Source organism: Thermoascus crustaceus, assembly GCF_041956765.1.
Source record: "Thermoascus crustaceus strain CBS 181.67 unplaced genomic scaffold VTN00scaffold_1, whole genome shotgun sequence".
NCBI lineage: Eukaryota > Fungi > Ascomycota > Eurotiomycetes > Eurotiales > Thermoascaceae > Thermoascus > Thermoascus crustaceus.
This window is the reverse complement of record NW_027192527.1, coordinates 1,545,354-1,563,218: the sequence shown is the minus strand read 5'-3', so window position 1 is coordinate 1,563,218 and position 17,865 is coordinate 1,545,354. Positions and strand designations below refer to the sequence as shown.

The 17,865-nt window shown below is 47.1% G+C and overlaps 4 protein-coding genes across 4 annotated transcripts; 2 read left to right on the top strand and 2 right to left on the bottom strand.

The window, feature by feature from the left end:
- Nucleotides 1-5,987: 5,987 nt before the first annotated feature.
- On the bottom strand, nucleotides 5,988-7,994 carry VTN00DRAFT_545 (uncharacterized protein; the record flags this gene model as incomplete). Its single annotated transcript, XM_069431982.1, has 3 exons — nucleotides 5,988-7,032; nucleotides 7,088-7,565; nucleotides 7,619-7,994. 3 exons carry the CDS (start codon nucleotides 7,992-7,994, stop codon nucleotides 5,988-5,990), a joined length of 1,899 nt encoding a protein of 632 aa, XP_069291253.1.
- Nucleotides 7,995-8,825: 831 nt separating this feature from the next.
- Nucleotides 8,826-10,347, top strand: VTN00DRAFT_544 (uncharacterized protein; the record flags this gene model as incomplete). The annotated part of the gene is made up of 3 exons (XM_069431971.1): nucleotides 8,826-9,011; nucleotides 9,069-10,097; nucleotides 10,342-10,347. The coding sequence occupies 3 exons, from the start codon at nucleotides 8,826-8,828 to the stop codon at nucleotides 10,345-10,347; spliced, it is 1,221 nt and encodes a 406-aa protein (XP_069291252.1).
- A 190-nt stretch (nucleotides 10,348-10,537) lies between these two features.
- VTN00DRAFT_543 (uncharacterized protein) lies at nucleotides 10,538-11,726 on the bottom strand (the record flags this gene model as incomplete). The annotated part of the gene is made up of 5 exons (XM_069431960.1): nucleotides 10,538-10,657; nucleotides 10,849-11,053; nucleotides 11,132-11,436; nucleotides 11,522-11,589; nucleotides 11,663-11,726. The coding sequence occupies 5 exons, from the start codon at nucleotides 11,724-11,726 to the stop codon at nucleotides 10,538-10,540; spliced, it is 762 nt and encodes a 253-aa protein (XP_069291251.1).
- A 1,033-nt stretch (nucleotides 11,727-12,759) lies between these two features.
- VTN00DRAFT_542 (uncharacterized protein) lies at nucleotides 12,760-14,957 on the top strand (the record flags this gene model as incomplete). The annotated part of the gene is made up of 6 exons (XM_069431949.1): nucleotides 12,760-13,102; nucleotides 13,150-13,293; nucleotides 13,633-13,715; nucleotides 13,781-14,029; nucleotides 14,081-14,760; nucleotides 14,831-14,957. The coding sequence occupies 6 exons, from the start codon at nucleotides 12,760-12,762 to the stop codon at nucleotides 14,955-14,957; spliced, it is 1,626 nt and encodes a 541-aa protein (XP_069291250.1).
- Between the last annotated feature and the right edge of the window lie 2,908 nt (nucleotides 14,958-17,865).

The window sequence follows — 17,865 nt, the reverse complement described above, 5'->3', positions numbered from 1 at the left end:
CTTGAGAATGACGGTCAATAAGCTCCTTGATAAGTTGTATCTGCTTTTGCACCTCTGCAGTAGAATGGGGAGTCTTTGCAACCCAGGGGCCATGAGAAGAAGGTGGAGTAATCTTTTTAGACTGAATATTGAGCATATCCAGCACGCGCTGTGGATTGAATAGCACTAGGCCTGTTGCTGCAAATCCACTTTGTATATTGGCTGCTGAAAGTGCTTTTCATGAAGACTGATATAGCAATAAGAAGCCTTGCTTATCAATATAATTGATGCCAAGATGCATGCTCTTCTGAATCTGCTGCCCATTGTTACGCACTCCCAGTCGCAACGGTGGCTTGGTCTAAGGTAGGGAGGCTTGGGCTTCGTAGGTCAAACACAATAAAGTAAACCAACTGATAGACAACGCGACTAAGGTGAAGTAGAACGCCTATTGAGTATGTATACCGAATAGTAGGTTAGCCTGTTGACCTGCCAGTATATAACCAAGTAACAATGTGTTATTGAGCACGAGGAACTAAGCTATCTGCATGGTGAATGAGCGTCCTTAGATAACCCAGCCTGGTAGTCCCTTCCTTGGTATATGCTCCCCATTATCTACCCCTGGTAGCTCAGTCCCTTGGTAGATGGTAGTTCCGTATAGTCACCTCATTCTCCATAACGTAATCCACAAGCGAGCCGATCACCCCAACGCGTCCGCGTTTTACAGCACAGCCTAGAGACCATGAGCAGGACAGACGAGGGGGGATCCTATCACGTGACAATGGATCATAATGATCCATCTGGACCTTTGATCCATCTGGACTCTTGATCCAACCTGACCTTTGATCCATCTATAGTCATGATCCACCGGATAGGTATTTCCGGGCAGAACTCAGCATGTATATAAGACGCTCCTTAACCATGGGGATTAGGACCCCGTGGTCAACTCAAATAGCAATCTTGATAGCAACATTGCTAGTAACGGCCTATTCATTTATCTCTTTCTCTTGCTTTCTGTCCTCAAGATAAACCCAACGAGCCTTCGCCTAAGAAGTCTTAGGTCTGCCGTTACACCGCGTCAACCGTACAGAGATTGAAAGCATTCCAACCACCACCATGCCACCCAAATTGCATAAAACTCAAAGAAAATCTATCAAGCAAGAGGGGCGAATCCTATTGGCAGTTTCCACTTTAAAAAAGCAAGAAATTCAGTCTATTCATGAAGCAGCACATCTTTATGATGTTCCTTATACAACTCTACACGACTGACTTCATGGCAGTATCAACCAGACTGAGCAGCGCGCTAATGGGCATAAATTAACCATTACTGAAGAGGATACGCTTGTACAGTGATATTATCCATGGATAAATGTGGAGCAGCTCCTCGACTGGTGATTGTACAAGATATGACCAATATTCTTCTCTCCAAGCGCGGTCTGACAACTTCTCCAATTCAGGTTGGAAAGAATTGGGTTCACAACTTCATCAAATGTTCTGATGAGCTGAAAACCAGATTCTTGTGAAGATACAATTATCAGCGCGCCAAATATGAAGATCCAAAGGTCATCTGTGAATGGTTTGATCTTGTACAATGTACAATTATGGAGTATGGGATCTTGCAAGAAGATATCTACAATTTTGATGAGACAGGCTTTGCTATGAGCCTAATTGCTACTGCTAAAGTAGTTACTAGAGCTGATATGTATGGCTGTCTATCTCTTCTACAGCCTGGTAACCGCGAATGGGTGACAACAATCGAATCCATCAATGCTATGGGATGGGCATTACCATCCTGCATTATATTCAAAGCAAAGACTCATCAAGAGTCCTGGTACAAGGAACAAGCTTACCACATAATTGAAGGATCAAGCCAAGTCCTAGTAAATGGACCACTGATGAGATTGGAATCTCATAGCTTCAAAAACTGTTTATTCCATCTACAACCGCCTGTACAAAGGGGAGATATCAGATGCTGGTTCTTGATGGTTTGTTATGAACCAACAAATTAGGCGCTGTCCAACACAGCCCTGCATGACGAATGATAGTTACCCCGACGTGGGTTATGTCATCCGGTGGGTTGTCCGCTCTTAACGCCTATCTCCGGCCGCGCCCACCGCAAGGAAGGAAGATAAGGAATCGTGATCAGGAACGGAGGAAATAAAGATCCAGTATACCAGGTGTACCAAGTGCACGGACCGGTATACGAGGTATGACGGGATACCATGGGGGATGACATACGGAGAGGGTATACAGACAACGTGGCAGAGTATACCATGGGGTATACCAGGAGGGGTGGTATACAGGATGGTATACAAGGACTAGGCTATATAAGGACGCTCATTACCACCATGTAGATAGCTTTAGTTCTTCGTGCTCAATAACACATTGTTGGTTATATACTGGCAGGTCAACAGGCTAACCTACTATTCGGTATACATACTCAATAGGCGTTCTACTTCACCTTAGTCGCGTTGTCTATCAGTTAGAGATCGTTAGTCTTATGTTTGACCTACGAAGCCCAAGCCTCCCTACCTTAGACCAAGCCACCGTTGCGACTCGGGACCGAAGGAGTGCGTAACATATGACTGCAGAGGCAGCTTCTCCACCACATACACATGCGCCGCCGAGGTGCAGTGAACGCCATATTCTAGGGCATAAGAGACTGCAATGCCTGCAACATATTGCATCTTAATCTTTTGTATTTACATGCTGTTTTGGGTAGATAATAAAGCTTCAATTCTATATAGCGTTGCTGGCGCGTGTGGGGTGGCTGGGTCGCTTGTGGATTACGTTAGCCATGTTATGACTAAGTATATTGCCTACCGCTCACTAGATGGAATCCATTATGCTAATTCATTCCCGCTGTTTGGGGCCTGGGATACCATCTACCAAAGGTCTCAAGTCCTCTATTATGATTGTCAACTACAGCTGCACCGTGGCATCACTATTCCAAGAAGACTTCGGCGGACTTCCCTTTCTTGGTTATGCAATTGGAAGTACAATGATGCAGCATAAAACTTCTTCTGTGATGTTAGACGGGGATGATGAAATATTAGGAGCATTTCACTCAAAACTCTGGGCTAAATGCCTTTCCTGAATCGAATAGCAAGAGGTAATAGAACAGGAAGCCCTTTATTGTGTCGTCAAATGCTTCCGGGACCACGCCGCGGCATCGCAGTGTGTACTGTCAACACCGTTCTGTAGTCTCCATACAGCCACCGTCCTCATAATCCCGCAATTAAGGCTTGAGATATTGAGTTGTGGATTTCTGCTGATATTCCGGAAGGAACTTGCCGATTCTGAGACTGTAGTGACTATCGAAGATCTATGTTTAACAAGGCGATGAAGCCTCTTGCTAAGCGTTCGAGTACTCATTCTGCCGCGATAGCATCTCGAACTAAGACCACACTGCAGAATAGTACTATGCAAAATAGGGGGTGCCGCTCGGGGGGGTGGAGTACATTGATTTCCCTGACTTACCCGTTGTTTCATCTTCTAGATGCAATGTGATCTTTTATTCATGGCAGATTTTCGTATTATTGACCCATGACTGTCCTCATTTTCTCCCGTAAGTGGTGCCATCTTCTTGTTATAGAATACTAGTAGAAATTTATATTCTGAGATACACTCTGACTATTCTAGAAAAGCATTCTGTATGAGGCTAGCAAGTTATGTGACTGACACTCTTAGACTTCTCTACCCCATGCTTATGAGTGAATGTTTCTACCTCAGGTGCGAGGCAAACAGTTTGGACGTGGCCTTGGCCGCAGTTGACCTACGAAATTCTTGCACCTCTAAGAGCCTGCTTTAGTTGTTCCAGAGCAAGCTCTTGGACTCTTTCAGCGTCAATAGACCCTAGGCTCTTCTATGCGATGAACCTGCGAACGTAATTTACACAGGATTTGGCAATAAATTCTTCAGATCCTGCACATTGAAGCTCTAGTCTCTGGCACTGTCCTTTTATCTCTAATCACCAGGGAAAGGGCCTTACCATCTTCTTCCTCATGTTCCCTATTGTCAGCCGAATATTACCACTATACCCTAGTGGTATACCAAGAGACCTATCAGCCTATTCAGCACACGCCGATCCAGGCATCTCGAAGGTTATAATCCCTGCAATAAAGGGATCATACTGTCTATACCTGAAGCCACCTATTTTCCTTTGTTAGTTCACGAAAATGTCTCGGGATCATTAAACAAAGAAGTATTCAGAAAGGTCTTAACCCCTAAGTCCATAAATAGTGGTCAGATAGTTAGGTAGATTGGAATAATCAGAGCTTTCATCATTATACCTTCGGATTACGAGGTTCGCGCAGTCCGACACCTATACAGTCCGTTACACTCGAAGACAGCGGCGGAGGCAATCAACTCAGGAGTAATTTCATCAGGATCATCGGCATCCCTGATCAGGTTCCAGGCAGCCATGTGGGATTCGTCTTAAGAATGTTAGGTTCACTATTCCAGGAGAAATGATAGATTCCTTACTAGCAAAGCAAAACTCCATGTTAATCTTTGAGTGCACTTCTAGCAACTTGCTGTTAAACTTGAGGTGTTGTGCTGCGGTTCTTATACTCTATGCCTTAGATCGGGGGAAAGGCAAGGGCTATATGAAGTTACAACCAGCTTAGTCGTTCTTTGACTTGCCAATTCCTCTTGAAGAGAGGGTGGAGGAGTTGCCAATAGAAATGCAAAGCAGCATCAACAAGTGGTGCCATGTACCTTTAGTGACTAGCCTGCAGGCCCTTTAGCCTTTATAACAAATCTACCAATTCTCCAGCATCTCTCATCACATTCGCCCGTCCCTCCTGATCAGGCTGATCTCCCTTTAAAAAAAGAAGAAAGCAAGAGGACCACTACAACTTCAATCTCTGGATCTCAGAGTAAATTATAAGTCCAAGTTCTGACCTAATTGAGGCAGTTCCATCAGATATTCTTCTGCTGCTGCCTGAAAATAAGACAATCATGCGGGAATCCCAAGACAGTAAGCTCGAGACAGCCAATTTCTTTATAAAATGCCACTGAACTTTTTCATGAATATACAGTGGGACATCCACCTTTTGGGTAATAGTAAACTGTGGAAGAGTGCCTGTCAAATAATGGCAGGGGCAGCACAGAATGAGCAGGAGCAGTAGGCCGCATTAATGTGCAACCTAATGTAGCCATGTCACACAACAATATGCATCGCAAAGCAGCGCTGCAACCATTCCACTGTTCAAGGAACAGAAGCTGGTTTTTCTGTACGTATAGAAATGCTATCAATTTTAGCAGAGATCTCAACAAGGAGTGAGCCGTAGAATTAACTCAACCATTCCACGACGTCTGAATAGATGGCGAATTAGAGATGGTGCAAGTAACTACCTAGTTAGGTAGGTAGTGGGTTTCTTCTTCTTCAGGTACCTTATCCAACCATGACTGGTCCACGTGTGGGATCGCGGAGACTCTCCGGGAGATCTCTAACTATTAACTAATGCGGCAAGATCTTCAGAACAAACACGCTAGCTTTATTAAAGAGGAGGGGCAAAGTCTCTGAGCGCCCACGTGAAAGTGATTACGATGGGTACTCTCCACACGCCAGCTGCTTCTCACGAAGTGCTACCTGAAAAATTCTATAGTGATATCTGTGACCTTCAACAATTGGTGTTCAGTGAACTGTAGTGTTTTACCACAGGACTCTATCTTTTAAAACCAGCTTGCACATCTTCAACATCTTATGTTCTAGAGCTATTATGATAGGACTAATCATATCGATTGGAACACCCAAGACCGAGGTATACCATCAATAGATGAATGAGGAGTACCTTTGATATCAAGGTTTTCAGCCAAGGATTTGTTTAGCCATCACATTAGCCAGTCTATCCCTATATTTTGCCTACAGTTCGCTAGATAGAATCAATCAACCTAGTTTATTCACACAAGGGGAACAACATCATATTTTATCCCTAATCCAACACCTCCATTTTCACAGATTTGAGAAAAACAACGGAGAATAAATTCTACTGAAATACAGAGTTCTATGCAGAGCACAGTTCCAAAACATCACTAGGAAGTGTCCAATCCTTCATCAAGTCGTTACGCGTCTGAAACTGCATCATCAACCCAGCTTCCAGATGCCAGGCGACATGGCAGTGGAATGCCCACATCCCCGGATTGTCGCTTCGGAACCGGATCAGGGCCCACCCATATGCATCGACAGTGACAGTATCCCTCCGGACCGGGTTCGTTGTATTCAACGACCCGTACGTATGCCAAGGGAAGTACTGCTCCCATGAGGTGGCCATGACCCAGAATTGGTGCCCGTGGAGGTGGAATGGATGTGCTCCTTCATCGAAGTTCGTGACCAGGACGTCGACGACTTGGCTTTGAGGGATCCCGATGATGTATTGATTGGGAATATCGTAGGATGGTGTTACACCGGTTATATTGAACGTATCGTTGCCGGCACGCAGCTCCGGAACGACTTTGTTGAGGGTTGGAATATCGGACATCTTCCAGGTTGTGCCGTTGACATACGCCCGGTCTAGGGCATATTCTCTGATTCCGAACGAGAATTGAAGGGAGTAGAAAACGTCAGCTGGAGGGGCGGGTTCCTGGACTGCTGGTATTAGGGAAGTAGAATTTAGATCTTGGCACATCACGTTTCGCGCATCAGACCAATCTATGGATTTTTCGTCCTTGGGGTCTTCCTTGCTATCTGTGTAGGCTAGAATGCCCTTCATTCCGGGAATGAGCACTGGATTCTTCGCATCGAAACACAATGTATTCATGTCTGCCCGAATCCAGTAGTTCGTTTCCTCCTGGTTAGCTGTCAAGATGACCGAATAACGTTGTGCCACAGCAATCTCCAATCTATGAACGTCGAGCGGCTCGACCATGGTTGCATCTGCCTCAATGACAGAGAGCGTATGGTTATCAACAGAGAAATGAAAGGCGGCGAAAGCTCCTGCATTGATGAGCCGGATACGATGTCGCTTCTGCTTCTGCACAGAGATGACTGCACGTGTTGAATTGTCGAAGCAGGAATAGCCGCTGTTGACCGCCAAAGACGAGCAATTAAAACTTTTAATCGTCAGCGCAACCATTTCCCATTGCATGGAAGCAGTGAGGGTCCTACAAGTTTGTGCCCTGCATTAACCCGTTATCCGGGACAGGTTCTCTGTTCTCATTACCGCTTGCGAGATACCCGGGCAACAATGCTGAACTCATGTTGTGATACCAGTCCTGAATGATCACGACTTGATCATGATCGTAGCTCTCCCTAAAGTGGGCTTCTTCAGGCGCATGGACTATAAGCGGACCAAAAAGGCCATCTAAATATTGAGTTGAATAATGCGCGTGGTACCAGAATGTACCATATTGATTATCAATTGTAAAGTTATACAAGAAGGTCCTTCCTGGAGGGATGGGACACTGCGTAATCCCAGCAGTGCCGTCCATCCAGTTGGTACCATTCTGGAACATACCATGCCAGTGCAGCGTCGTTGGCTCAGGCAGATGGTTTGTCACATTGACGATGACCCGGTCCCCTCGATTTGCCCGAATCAAGGGCCCCGGGAATTGTCCGTTAATAACAAACATCTTCCGAACGACGCCTACACTATCAGTATTTGATGTAAATACCAGGGTGAGATACATTGATACTCACCATCTGGGGCACCTTCGATTTCAGACAAGGTAAAATTGTAGACGCGCGTCGTAGGAGCGGCGTTAATATCCCAAGTAGTCGTATCAAGGATATACTCTGAGGTGTCCAGCCTCCATGGCTCCAAAAGCCGCCGACTGTCATCATTCTCGGCCACGTGGAAGGTGGAAGATTGTGCCGGTGATAGATTGGGGCCGCGGTGCTTCAACCCCAGGCCCAGACCGAGGCCCAGGCCGAGACCCTGGGCGATGACAATAAAAAAGATGACCGATCCCAGGCTAATCAGGCAGAGCTTGAACTGCCGAGTCAGTCCGGTTAGCTGCTCATTCCTGTTCTCTCGATTTGACGGCAACAATGGATTACCGCCGCTGCCGCCCATCCCTGAGATGCGCCTATACGCGCAGGTTCCTGTTGGAAGTGACAAACATGCATCTGGAGGGAGAAAGACTGAGAATGCGACTCAAAAAAGCCACCAAAAAAATCATACAGGGCCTCATGCACAGGCAGATCGAAATCTCTGCACCTTGCAGCTCTGGAGTCGGGTCAAGATGAACTACCTCGATAAGGAAGGTAAATACTGAGACGGGGAGATTATTAGTCTGGTTCTTAGCATCATGGCTAAGGCGAGAGATCTAGAAACAAGCGACCTTGGAAATGCAACGCTGGAGCTTGTGCCGGGTGGCGTCGGGCTCGAAGGAATGTGACGGCGCCGCTCGTCGCCATCCATTCCAACACGTGGTTGATCGGTGGGGAAGGTTGGTGTTGCGAACAGACGAAACCGTCAGACGGCCCGACAGCAATGTCTGAAATACCTGGCGAATCATCGCAGAACATTTCTAATTACATGGGTACCCGAGTGGGAGATCTGCTGTTTTACTGCTGACATCTCGGAAGGTCGACTCCGTTGGCCCTCATCAGGAACCTTAATTGCCTGCATGCGATCTATCGAGTGAGATGCTCTCCACAGGCAGCGTGGCCAAGACGTCCCTTGCCATTCATCGTCGCCAAGCTTTGTCATCAGGTGGGCGATGAGTCGAGGTGCCTGGTTTCTCACGCTAGTATCACACGAGCAGCTCTATATCACGAGGAGATGAGGGCTGCACTGCGGGTGCACCGGAATATAAAGAGATGACGTGCTCCCTCTCCCCCTGATCTTGTCACGTCAACTTCCTCTACCATCGTCCAGGTCTCGGGGACAACAGTCATCAAGATGAGGCCCTCAATTGCTGCTTTCCTCACAGCCGTGGGCATGGCCTGCACTGCCACCGCAGATGTGGCACACCCTTCTATCGAGGAGATCAGAGCTGCGGCTGCAACGACTCGTCCCCTCTCTCCCGTTTCCAATGTGAAGGGTCTTGCTTTTGACCGGTTCCTCCAGGTCTGGCTAGAGAACATTGTAAGTGATGCGGTGACCGCAATGCTTGTAGCCGTCATGGCTGACATCGAATAACAGGACTACAGCGCAGCCGCTGGTGACAACAACCAGAAATGGCTTGCATCTCAAGGAATCACTCTGACCAACTTCTGGGCTGTCACTCACCCGTCTGAGCCCAACTATTGCGCTTCTGCCGGCGGTGACACCTTTGGCATGGACAACGACGACTTTATCCGGATTCCAGCCAATGTGTCGACCATCGCTGATCTGTTTGACACCAAGAAGATATCCTGGGGCGAGTATCAGGAGCATCTGCCTTACCCAGGTTACCAAGGTTTCAACTACTCCAACCAGGAGACCTACGCAAACGATTATGTTCGCAAGCACAACCCCTTGATTCTATTCGATTCGGTCACCGAGGACAAACACAGACTGCGGCAGATCAAGAACTTCACCGAATTCTACAATGACCTGCACAACAAGCGTCTCCCCCAATATGCGTTTGTGACTCCAAACATGACTAACGATGGACACGATACCAACATCACCTTTGCGGCAGAGTGGGAGCGGAAGTGGATGTCTAGCCTTCTCAACAACACGTACTTCATGAAGGACACCCTGGTTCTGCTCACCTTTGACGAAACCCATACCTACCCCAAGCCTAACAGGATCTTTAGCATTCTCCTAGGAGGGGCTGTCCCAGAGCACCTGAAGGGAACTGAGGACGACACGTTCTATACGCACTACTCCACGATTGCTTCCCTGTCCGCCAACTGGGGCCTGCCATCTCTCGGCCGCTGGGACTGCGGTGCCAACATCTTCCAGCTCGTGGCGGAGAAGACCGGCTACGTCAACTACGACGTCGACACGACCAACCTCTACCTTAACGAGACTACTCCGGGTCCTCTTTCCACAAACTATTACTCGGAATACACCCCCGAATGGCCCATCCCGGCAACTTCTGAAAAATGCTCCGCCGGCCATGGAATCCTCAAGCAGGTACAGAATACCTACGGCCACTTGGAGCCAACCTACAACTACACCAGTCCCTTCCCGTACGACACAAAGAGCGGCTACAACGTCGACGTTACTGCCACCAGGAAAACTGTGAGTTCATCCACTCCAAGCCCGTCGTCCACGGCCTCCTCTTCTGCAACTCCCCTTTGTCCTCCTCATTTTCTTGGATCTGTTTTTGCTGTTCCGTTGCGCAAGATGATTGCATGGATGCCGCAAATCCAGTCCATTTTAGATATGTGGGAGATTTGAGAGTCAGCTGTCCAGAGAAATAATTGAGGGCGTACACTTTCTGGTTCATATCTAGATACCTATTGATGCTAACGGTTTCTGACAGAACTGAAAATACCAGGGACACCTGAAATATGCCATCCATGCATAGGGAACTCTTGTACATATGCCGCAACATATAGACGTAAAGAGGACACGGATGCAATTGGACATGCTCAAAATACTTGTGAACAAAATATTCGCTTCTTCGGCTATGTATGTTATCTTGCGTTTCCACTATTAGTTGAAATTTGATCTTATTTCTAAATAATGCCGATTTCCTCCGTCGCTCTCTCCGGATCCTCACCTAGCGGAGGAGCACGAAGATCAAGCGGGCGCACCCATTCTTTTGTTATGGGATGCGGATAGTGAAACGGAACAACCTAAACAGCAGTATCCCATGGTCAGCAAATGAGAATCTCTCATAGATTCGCATGGCTCAGATACATGGGCATTTCGCGAGACGTGCAAGCTTCCGAGTCTGTGTGAGGAGATAATCTCTCCTATGGAAGCCAAATGCAGAGCCTGCTCTTCCCATCCCCGACCGTTTCTTACAAAAGAGACATATACATACCCTCGTGTCTGGCCACATCATGTTGTTAGGAGTGAGCTCGTCCGGGCCTGCCGGATCCTCCGGGAACGTGGTAGTGAAGAAAGGAACGTAGTTGGGCCGTGTCTTCTGCCAGCCCTTGTCGAAGTCGGCATGCCAGAATGGGAAGTAGCGTAGATGGAAGATTTTCCAAATTCCGTTCTCGAGGATGTATTCATTTTCGTAGACTCTATTTCAACCATCAGTTTCATGCGCAAAGCAGTTGAAACCACAATAAACCCAGGATGTGGGAATGTATGCAGCGTACCCTCCTTCCCACCACTGTCTCTGGCCTCGAACAACATTGTCACCCATGCTTTCATGAGTTCCTGCACTCATCAGAGTACGGAGTCTCATCTTGGCAATCCATGTCGGTCCAGAGGTATCGATGTCCACAATATCCTGCGCTAGTAGGTGATCGAGGAGAAAACCGTGAACTGGGCCGTTCCGTCCACCGACGAAGGCTTTCGAGAACCGCTCGATGTACAGCCTGCATGCACCGGCCTTGCCTAAGAACCGGCCACCGAGGAACTGAATTGATGTTTCAGGGTGGTCGGCGAAGAGATCGACGACCTGTTCATGTCAATCCGCAATTTAGTTACTCGTTGTCTTTTCTTGTTTCTTCTTTTTAACTTTTAGGGGGTTCTTTCTTGCTCACTTCTTGATACAGGCATTTGTCGATGTAGTAGCCATACTTGTGGTGTAATTTTCGGATTTCCGATTCCGCTGTAATTATTTTCAGACTGGGGATCCGCATATAGATGCATTTTGAGATGTAGGTGTGTGGTGAGTTCATTACCGGTCAGTATCTTTACCTGCTTCTGGAGGGCTTCAACCGTTGCTCTGAGCTCTGATTCTGCCATTTTGTTTGCGTTAAACTTGAGAGAACGTAAGGTTGAATATTCAGCAAACGTTGCAATTCTAACCAGATGTCCTTTCGTGGTCCTTGATAGAAGAGATTCAACAGCAGACGTTGGCAAGACTCGTTTATATCCAGTCATTTCAGACCGCCACCTCCCTCAGTTCCCTTACGCAACATGAAGCTGGCTACTCTTCCTTCGGAGGTTTACAGCCGACAGAAGTCTTCCACAAGCTTTCCATAGCGGTCACCCTAAGTCAGATCCTCGGAAGCGATTTGACATTCAACTTCGACTGCTCAAGCGATTGGTGACCTACCTCCCAGGCCACGATCTCGATTAAGAATAGGATTGGCCAGTCTCAGAAAGCCTCTCTTTACGTCTTACCTTTCTTCCAGATGCTGAGGGAGGCCCCACAGGCGTGGGGCCTTCAGGATGTCATCTTGGACGAACAAATTACACTCAGTTCCCCCGCAATGAAGAAGATCGAACGCCATCCTCCGCAATTTAGCAGTGTGGTTCTGGACAAGGGTGCGGTTTCCCCGACGTCTGGTGTGTCATGTCACGCTGCGGTGAGGGAAAGCGTCTTTGGCCGCACTCCGGAATGTGCATTGCACTTCCACCATTACAACCAGCACTAGATAGTAAAATCCTGTCTTTGAGAAGCTCACCCTTGTTACTGATAAACGCAGAGATGGCGGGAACGCGTCAGAGCTCACCCACGAGGCAATCCAAGGCTGCACGGAGAAATAACCCACAGTTGCGAGCTAACAGAAAGCGCACTCTTGCAAGTTGCGACAGATGCAAATGTAGAAAGACAAAGGTGCATATTATTCTCTTCCTAATCCTTGAAGCTAACAGCTGACCGGATACATGAAAGTGTCTAAATCCCGGTGCGATCTCTACTACAAGTTCTCCCAGAGAGACCCGGCCTCTACTGACAAGGGACTTCCATTCAGTGCCAGGACCATGTCATTACTGCGCCAGTATTTCAGCACCATGCACAATTTCTATCAAACGCAAGCAGCGACCATACTACATGGTTTCAGAAGAAGAATATCGCTATGCTATGCAGATCCTGCAGAGGTTTCTCCCAGATAAGGAGCTGAATCTCGAGGTACTCCGTGATACTGCGCTGAGAATGGAAGGACAAGCAATGAACAACTCGCCTTCAACATCGGCAGAAACGGAGAGACGACAGGCATCAGAAGCCATAAGGGATACTCCTGCTGTAGACCACCAGGGATCTCCGCTGCTGGAACTTGCACGCTCTAGGGACCCATTTTCTAGTGGAGAAAACCCACAAGGGTCTTCAGGAACGTCTGCGAAGGACCTCACGGAACGTATTGGTAATTTGATGATTGACTCAACAGGAACATTAAGTGAGTACCCTACTTGAAATCTGCTGATCAGCACTAACATGACTCAGGATATGTTGGACGAGAGGCAGACATAGTTTTCCATTCGGCAATAAGGGCCGTAGTGGAAGGTTCCACTCTTGATTCCGGCTTGGGAGCGTATTTGCCGCCGATGAGGTCCGTCTCCATGCCGCCTCCGTCGCCTGAAAGCCAGAGTACGCTTTCGTTATCGAGTACAGACAGCCCTCCGTACTTGCCGCCCCGGAAGCGCTGTCATGAATATGTCTCATTGTATTTTGGTGACATCCATAGCTGCTACTGGCTGTTTCCCTTTGAGGACTTTTCAAAACGGTTGGAGGAGGCGTATAATACTCAAGGAGAAACTAGTAGCGCATCTTGGCTATGTGTTTTATATTCTATTTTTGCTCTGGTTTCGGATTCTTCCAGAATTGCAGCAGTGCTACAAAGCAATCCGGATACATTTCAGCAACCGGAGACACCAGTCTTGAGGATTTCGAATCCTTCTGCTCAAGATGATTGCCTGACTTCTGCAGACTATATGAAATTAGCCAAATCCCTAGTAACTCGTGTGCTTGACGAAGCGAACCTGGATAGCATACGGGCATTGTCACTACTTGTACGTCGAACCGCCTGTCACGTTTCACTCTGAAGTTTGATTTGACCCCAAAGCGTTAATAACAGAGTTTGGCCATGCAAAATGAATCCTTTACTGTCATTGCGTACTTGTACATTGGTTTGGCCGCTCGAATCGCAATCACGCTTGGTCTCCATCGCGAAGAAGCTTATCGGGAAATGGACATCTTTCGGCGAGAATGCGCTCTACGAGTCTGGTGGACTCTATTTCAGCTAGATCACGAAATATCTCGATACCGTGGTAGGCCGTGCGCTATTGACGAAACAGAGACTCACATGAAGATGCCATCGGAAATGGTACGCCGCGGAAGCTGCAGAGCCTGAGTGAAGCGCAGCTCACTGTTTTAGGCTTTGAACTCTGGAATCTATATCCCGTTCGGATACACTCAGGCTTCAATTACCCTGAGTCAGCTTGAAAGATGGGCATTTCGTAAATTTTACGGTCCGTCGAGGTCTGGACAGAAAGTATCTTCCTTTCAACAGCTAGATCAGTTGATCAAATCCCTGGAAAATTGGTACGTGGAGTTGCCCTCTCACATCCGCTGGGACATACCACTTGCTCCACCTCACCGGCGTCCTGTCTGCGTGTTGCATCTGCGTTACTGGAGTACAATTACCTCATTAACACGCGTATACCTTCTCTACAACATTGTTCATGGATCGAGAGTTCCCGGCGCGGAAGAGAGAAGGTTGTTGAATGACTTAGGCCGGAAGTGCATTGATGCTTGTGACCAGTCTCTCAAGGTCCTCAAGGTCCTCCGCTCCCACGACCTTCTTTCAAGCCTAACCGTCTATGATACGAAATGGCTCATTGATCTCGCCATGCTCTCCATACTCATCCTGATAAAACAACAATCGCCACAGACGCATCAAAATCTGAAGGCTTGCGTCGACATGCTGCAGTCCATGGAGAGTAGGGGTTGGTGCAAATGGGCCAGCCAGGAACTTGCCACTGTTATCACAAGTCATAATCTGCGGGCTCCTGAGATGCACATTGACGCCACGCGGCTGTGTTCGCAGGCCCAACCGTAAGTGTTTTTCCCTTTTTTTGGTTGATGGGATTGTGGCACCCAAAAACTGATACTAGCATATATACAGCTCGACTACTACTGGCGCAGAATTCCAAAACATATTCGCTCTGTCAGCGGAAGGGATTTTCGATTTTGAATTACCGCCTTTGGAATCAGATTTTCCTCAGTCAGAAGAGGATTTTCAGACCATCTAGGAGCTCCGGCAGTTTCTATCTTAATCTCTCGCGCCTAGCAGTGATCAACCTACTGCCTTAAAAGAACAACCGCTTCGCTTCTTCCAGAATTTCAAGTATCCGCTGCCGATTCAACAATTGGTGTGAATGTTTTAGTAATCTCTCTGATTCAAACAAACAAACTGCCAGTCCAGATCCTGATAATATTTTGAGGTCATTAAACTCAAAGAAAATATCCTTGCGCAATCGACATCTGGTATCTGCCATCCAAAAAACAAGAAGGATATTAGGAATATCCTCATGACTGAGAAGATCAAGGATTAGATACTTAATGACAAAAGGAATCAGGCCTGATGATACACGATGTTCAATCGCAAAAGGGTTGTGGGGCTGTCCTCTTTTCCATTTTCTCATGTTTTTCTGGGCTTTGAGTGCTCTACCTCCGTCAATGATATGGCGGACTGCTGGGATGTGCACGGGATCGCTGGAGGATACCCTGAGTGATGCGAAGACCTTGTCGAGGAGTCCCCCCTTTCTCTTACGTCCGACGATCAGCTCTGGAACTCGTCATAACACCAGCTCTCCCTAAGAACTCTGATTAGCACGTCAAGTCGTTCCTCTGCACGTGCACCTATCACCCGTTCAACCAAGGTCCAGCAACGGGCATGGATAGGATATCCACGTAGACAGACGGTATCCTTAAAAAATCCGGCCTTATGCGATCGAGTCGAAACGTCGGGGTTCCCTATAATCGCCTGCTCTCGGGCTTTGGGAACCGTCCAATCCGCTTCATCGGCGCTGCACTAGCCTATTCCAGAAAGGTGATACTGATGGTCAATTGAGGAGCCATTTGGCTTGCTGAAAATTACTGATCCCATTTCTCAGTATTTTGATAAAGCAAGATATTAGTTGCTGAGTTGCACAAACTTACTGACTCGAATAAAACTGCTCCATACCCATGGGTTGCTAAAATTTATTTTGTTGAAATCGGACACGCTACAATGGATATTCCAGTTGGGTGATGAAACATCAGTATAGTAGTAGCTGTCGTCGCGATCACAAGCAGGGATATGATCCCTATCTACTGGAAGCAATATCCCGCAGGCACGACAGAGAACACTAGGCATGATAAACATCCTATGGTTCTTTCGAGCCAAAGTAGTGATGGAATTCTTAGTGTAACGGCGGGCCTAAGACTTCTTAGGCAGAGGCTCGTTGGGTTTATCTTGAAGGACAGAAGACAAGGGAAAAGATAGTTAATAGGCCGTTACTAGCAATGTTACCGCTAGGATTGCTATTTGAGTTGACCACGGGGTCCTCATCCCCATGGTTAAGGAGCGTCTTTATATACATAGTCCCTCTGTGGGTATTGGTATACCATATGGTATACTGTATACCCGATGGTATGTTGTATACCCGATGGTATACCATATACCTTTTAGTCCTTGTATACCATTGATTAGTCATAATCATGTGATGCCTGCGATGGCTTCTATCTCTTGCGGGGTAACATCCATTATGCAATGCTGCGTTGGGCAGCGCCGATCATAACACTTAGTTCGTTGTCGTTGTAGTCTGAACTTCTGTTGGTGTGGTTCACTGATAATGACTCTGTGTAGGGAAGAAATCAACAAGACTTGTGTGCATTTGGCAATGTGCTGTGATGATAATTTCTGAATGTGTGCTGGTCAACATCTGGGTAAGTATACTCCAAAAAGAGTCTATACAACATTAGGTACTAAGCCTAACATGGGAAGCTCTGCTGATGGACGTGAACATTTCCGAGTCTTCTACTCCGGTGCCAGTACTCATAAGGCAACTTTAACTTCCATCATATTATTCCTTCCTCTTTCTATTTCCCTACTCTGTTTTCTCCTTGGATGACATTAAAGTGACGCACACACAATGCGTCTTTGCGCTGTACTTTCTTCTTTGTTGAAATCGATCTCGCAAGTCTTTTATCATTTCCTCAATCTGTCAGACTAACACTATATTGTCTTCGGTCCAATTGCATATGCTCTCTGTGTCACCGAAAATTGGTATATACCTTTATTTCATGCTTTGGCCTTATTTGCGAAGCATCTGCGTGATCTCATACTACTTACTACCTAATCTTTGCCCTCTAATTCTAAGTTCAAAGATTTAGTACTATATACCTATTTGCATCCAAAATCTCATGAGCCGTGCATGCGCCTGGTGGCCGGTAAGTCTGGCAACTCCGACCTCAGTTGCCGGCGCAATGGGCGCATAATTATCCTGACAGGCGTCGATGAGTTTAACTGAATGAATCATTACCCCATGTGGGGACCTCTGTATTCACCATTTTATCTCCGTTATCCACAGACCGAAATAGGCCCATCTTGTTGTCGATCAGACACGGACGGAATTAAGCTCTCCGAAACCCTAACTCCTGACACGGCCGCCCCAACGGCTTTTACAACAGGACAACTTCATTCATGAATCATATATTTCTAGTGTTCTGATAGGTTGAGGAACTTTCACCGGTCCCTAGAATTGCCATTATTATTTAATTGGAAATGCTTATATGCACGTGACGCATGGACAGAATAGAAAGTGAAGGTGGCGGATCTTGCAAGTTTCCTGCTCCCGACTTGCCGAGTACCTAGGCCGTGTATGGGAGTTCTCGGCTCTCCGGCTTGTCCTGAATGCCGAACGGGAGTGAAATTTGAGAGTTTCGTGAATTCGGGCGCTGTGAAGTGTCCATCAGACTCCATCTTGCTCCATGTGGGAACTGTGGATAATTTTGATCGGTCCCACGGGGTTTTTCCGGGCATGAGAATATTGCTTTCATCATTTCATGCATCCGATAGTATCCATTTCCCTTCTACCGCTGGTTTGCTCCGTACGGAGCCCTCAGTAAGTACCTTAGTAAATAAAGCCAAGTTAAGAGGCCGCAAAGAACCAGTGA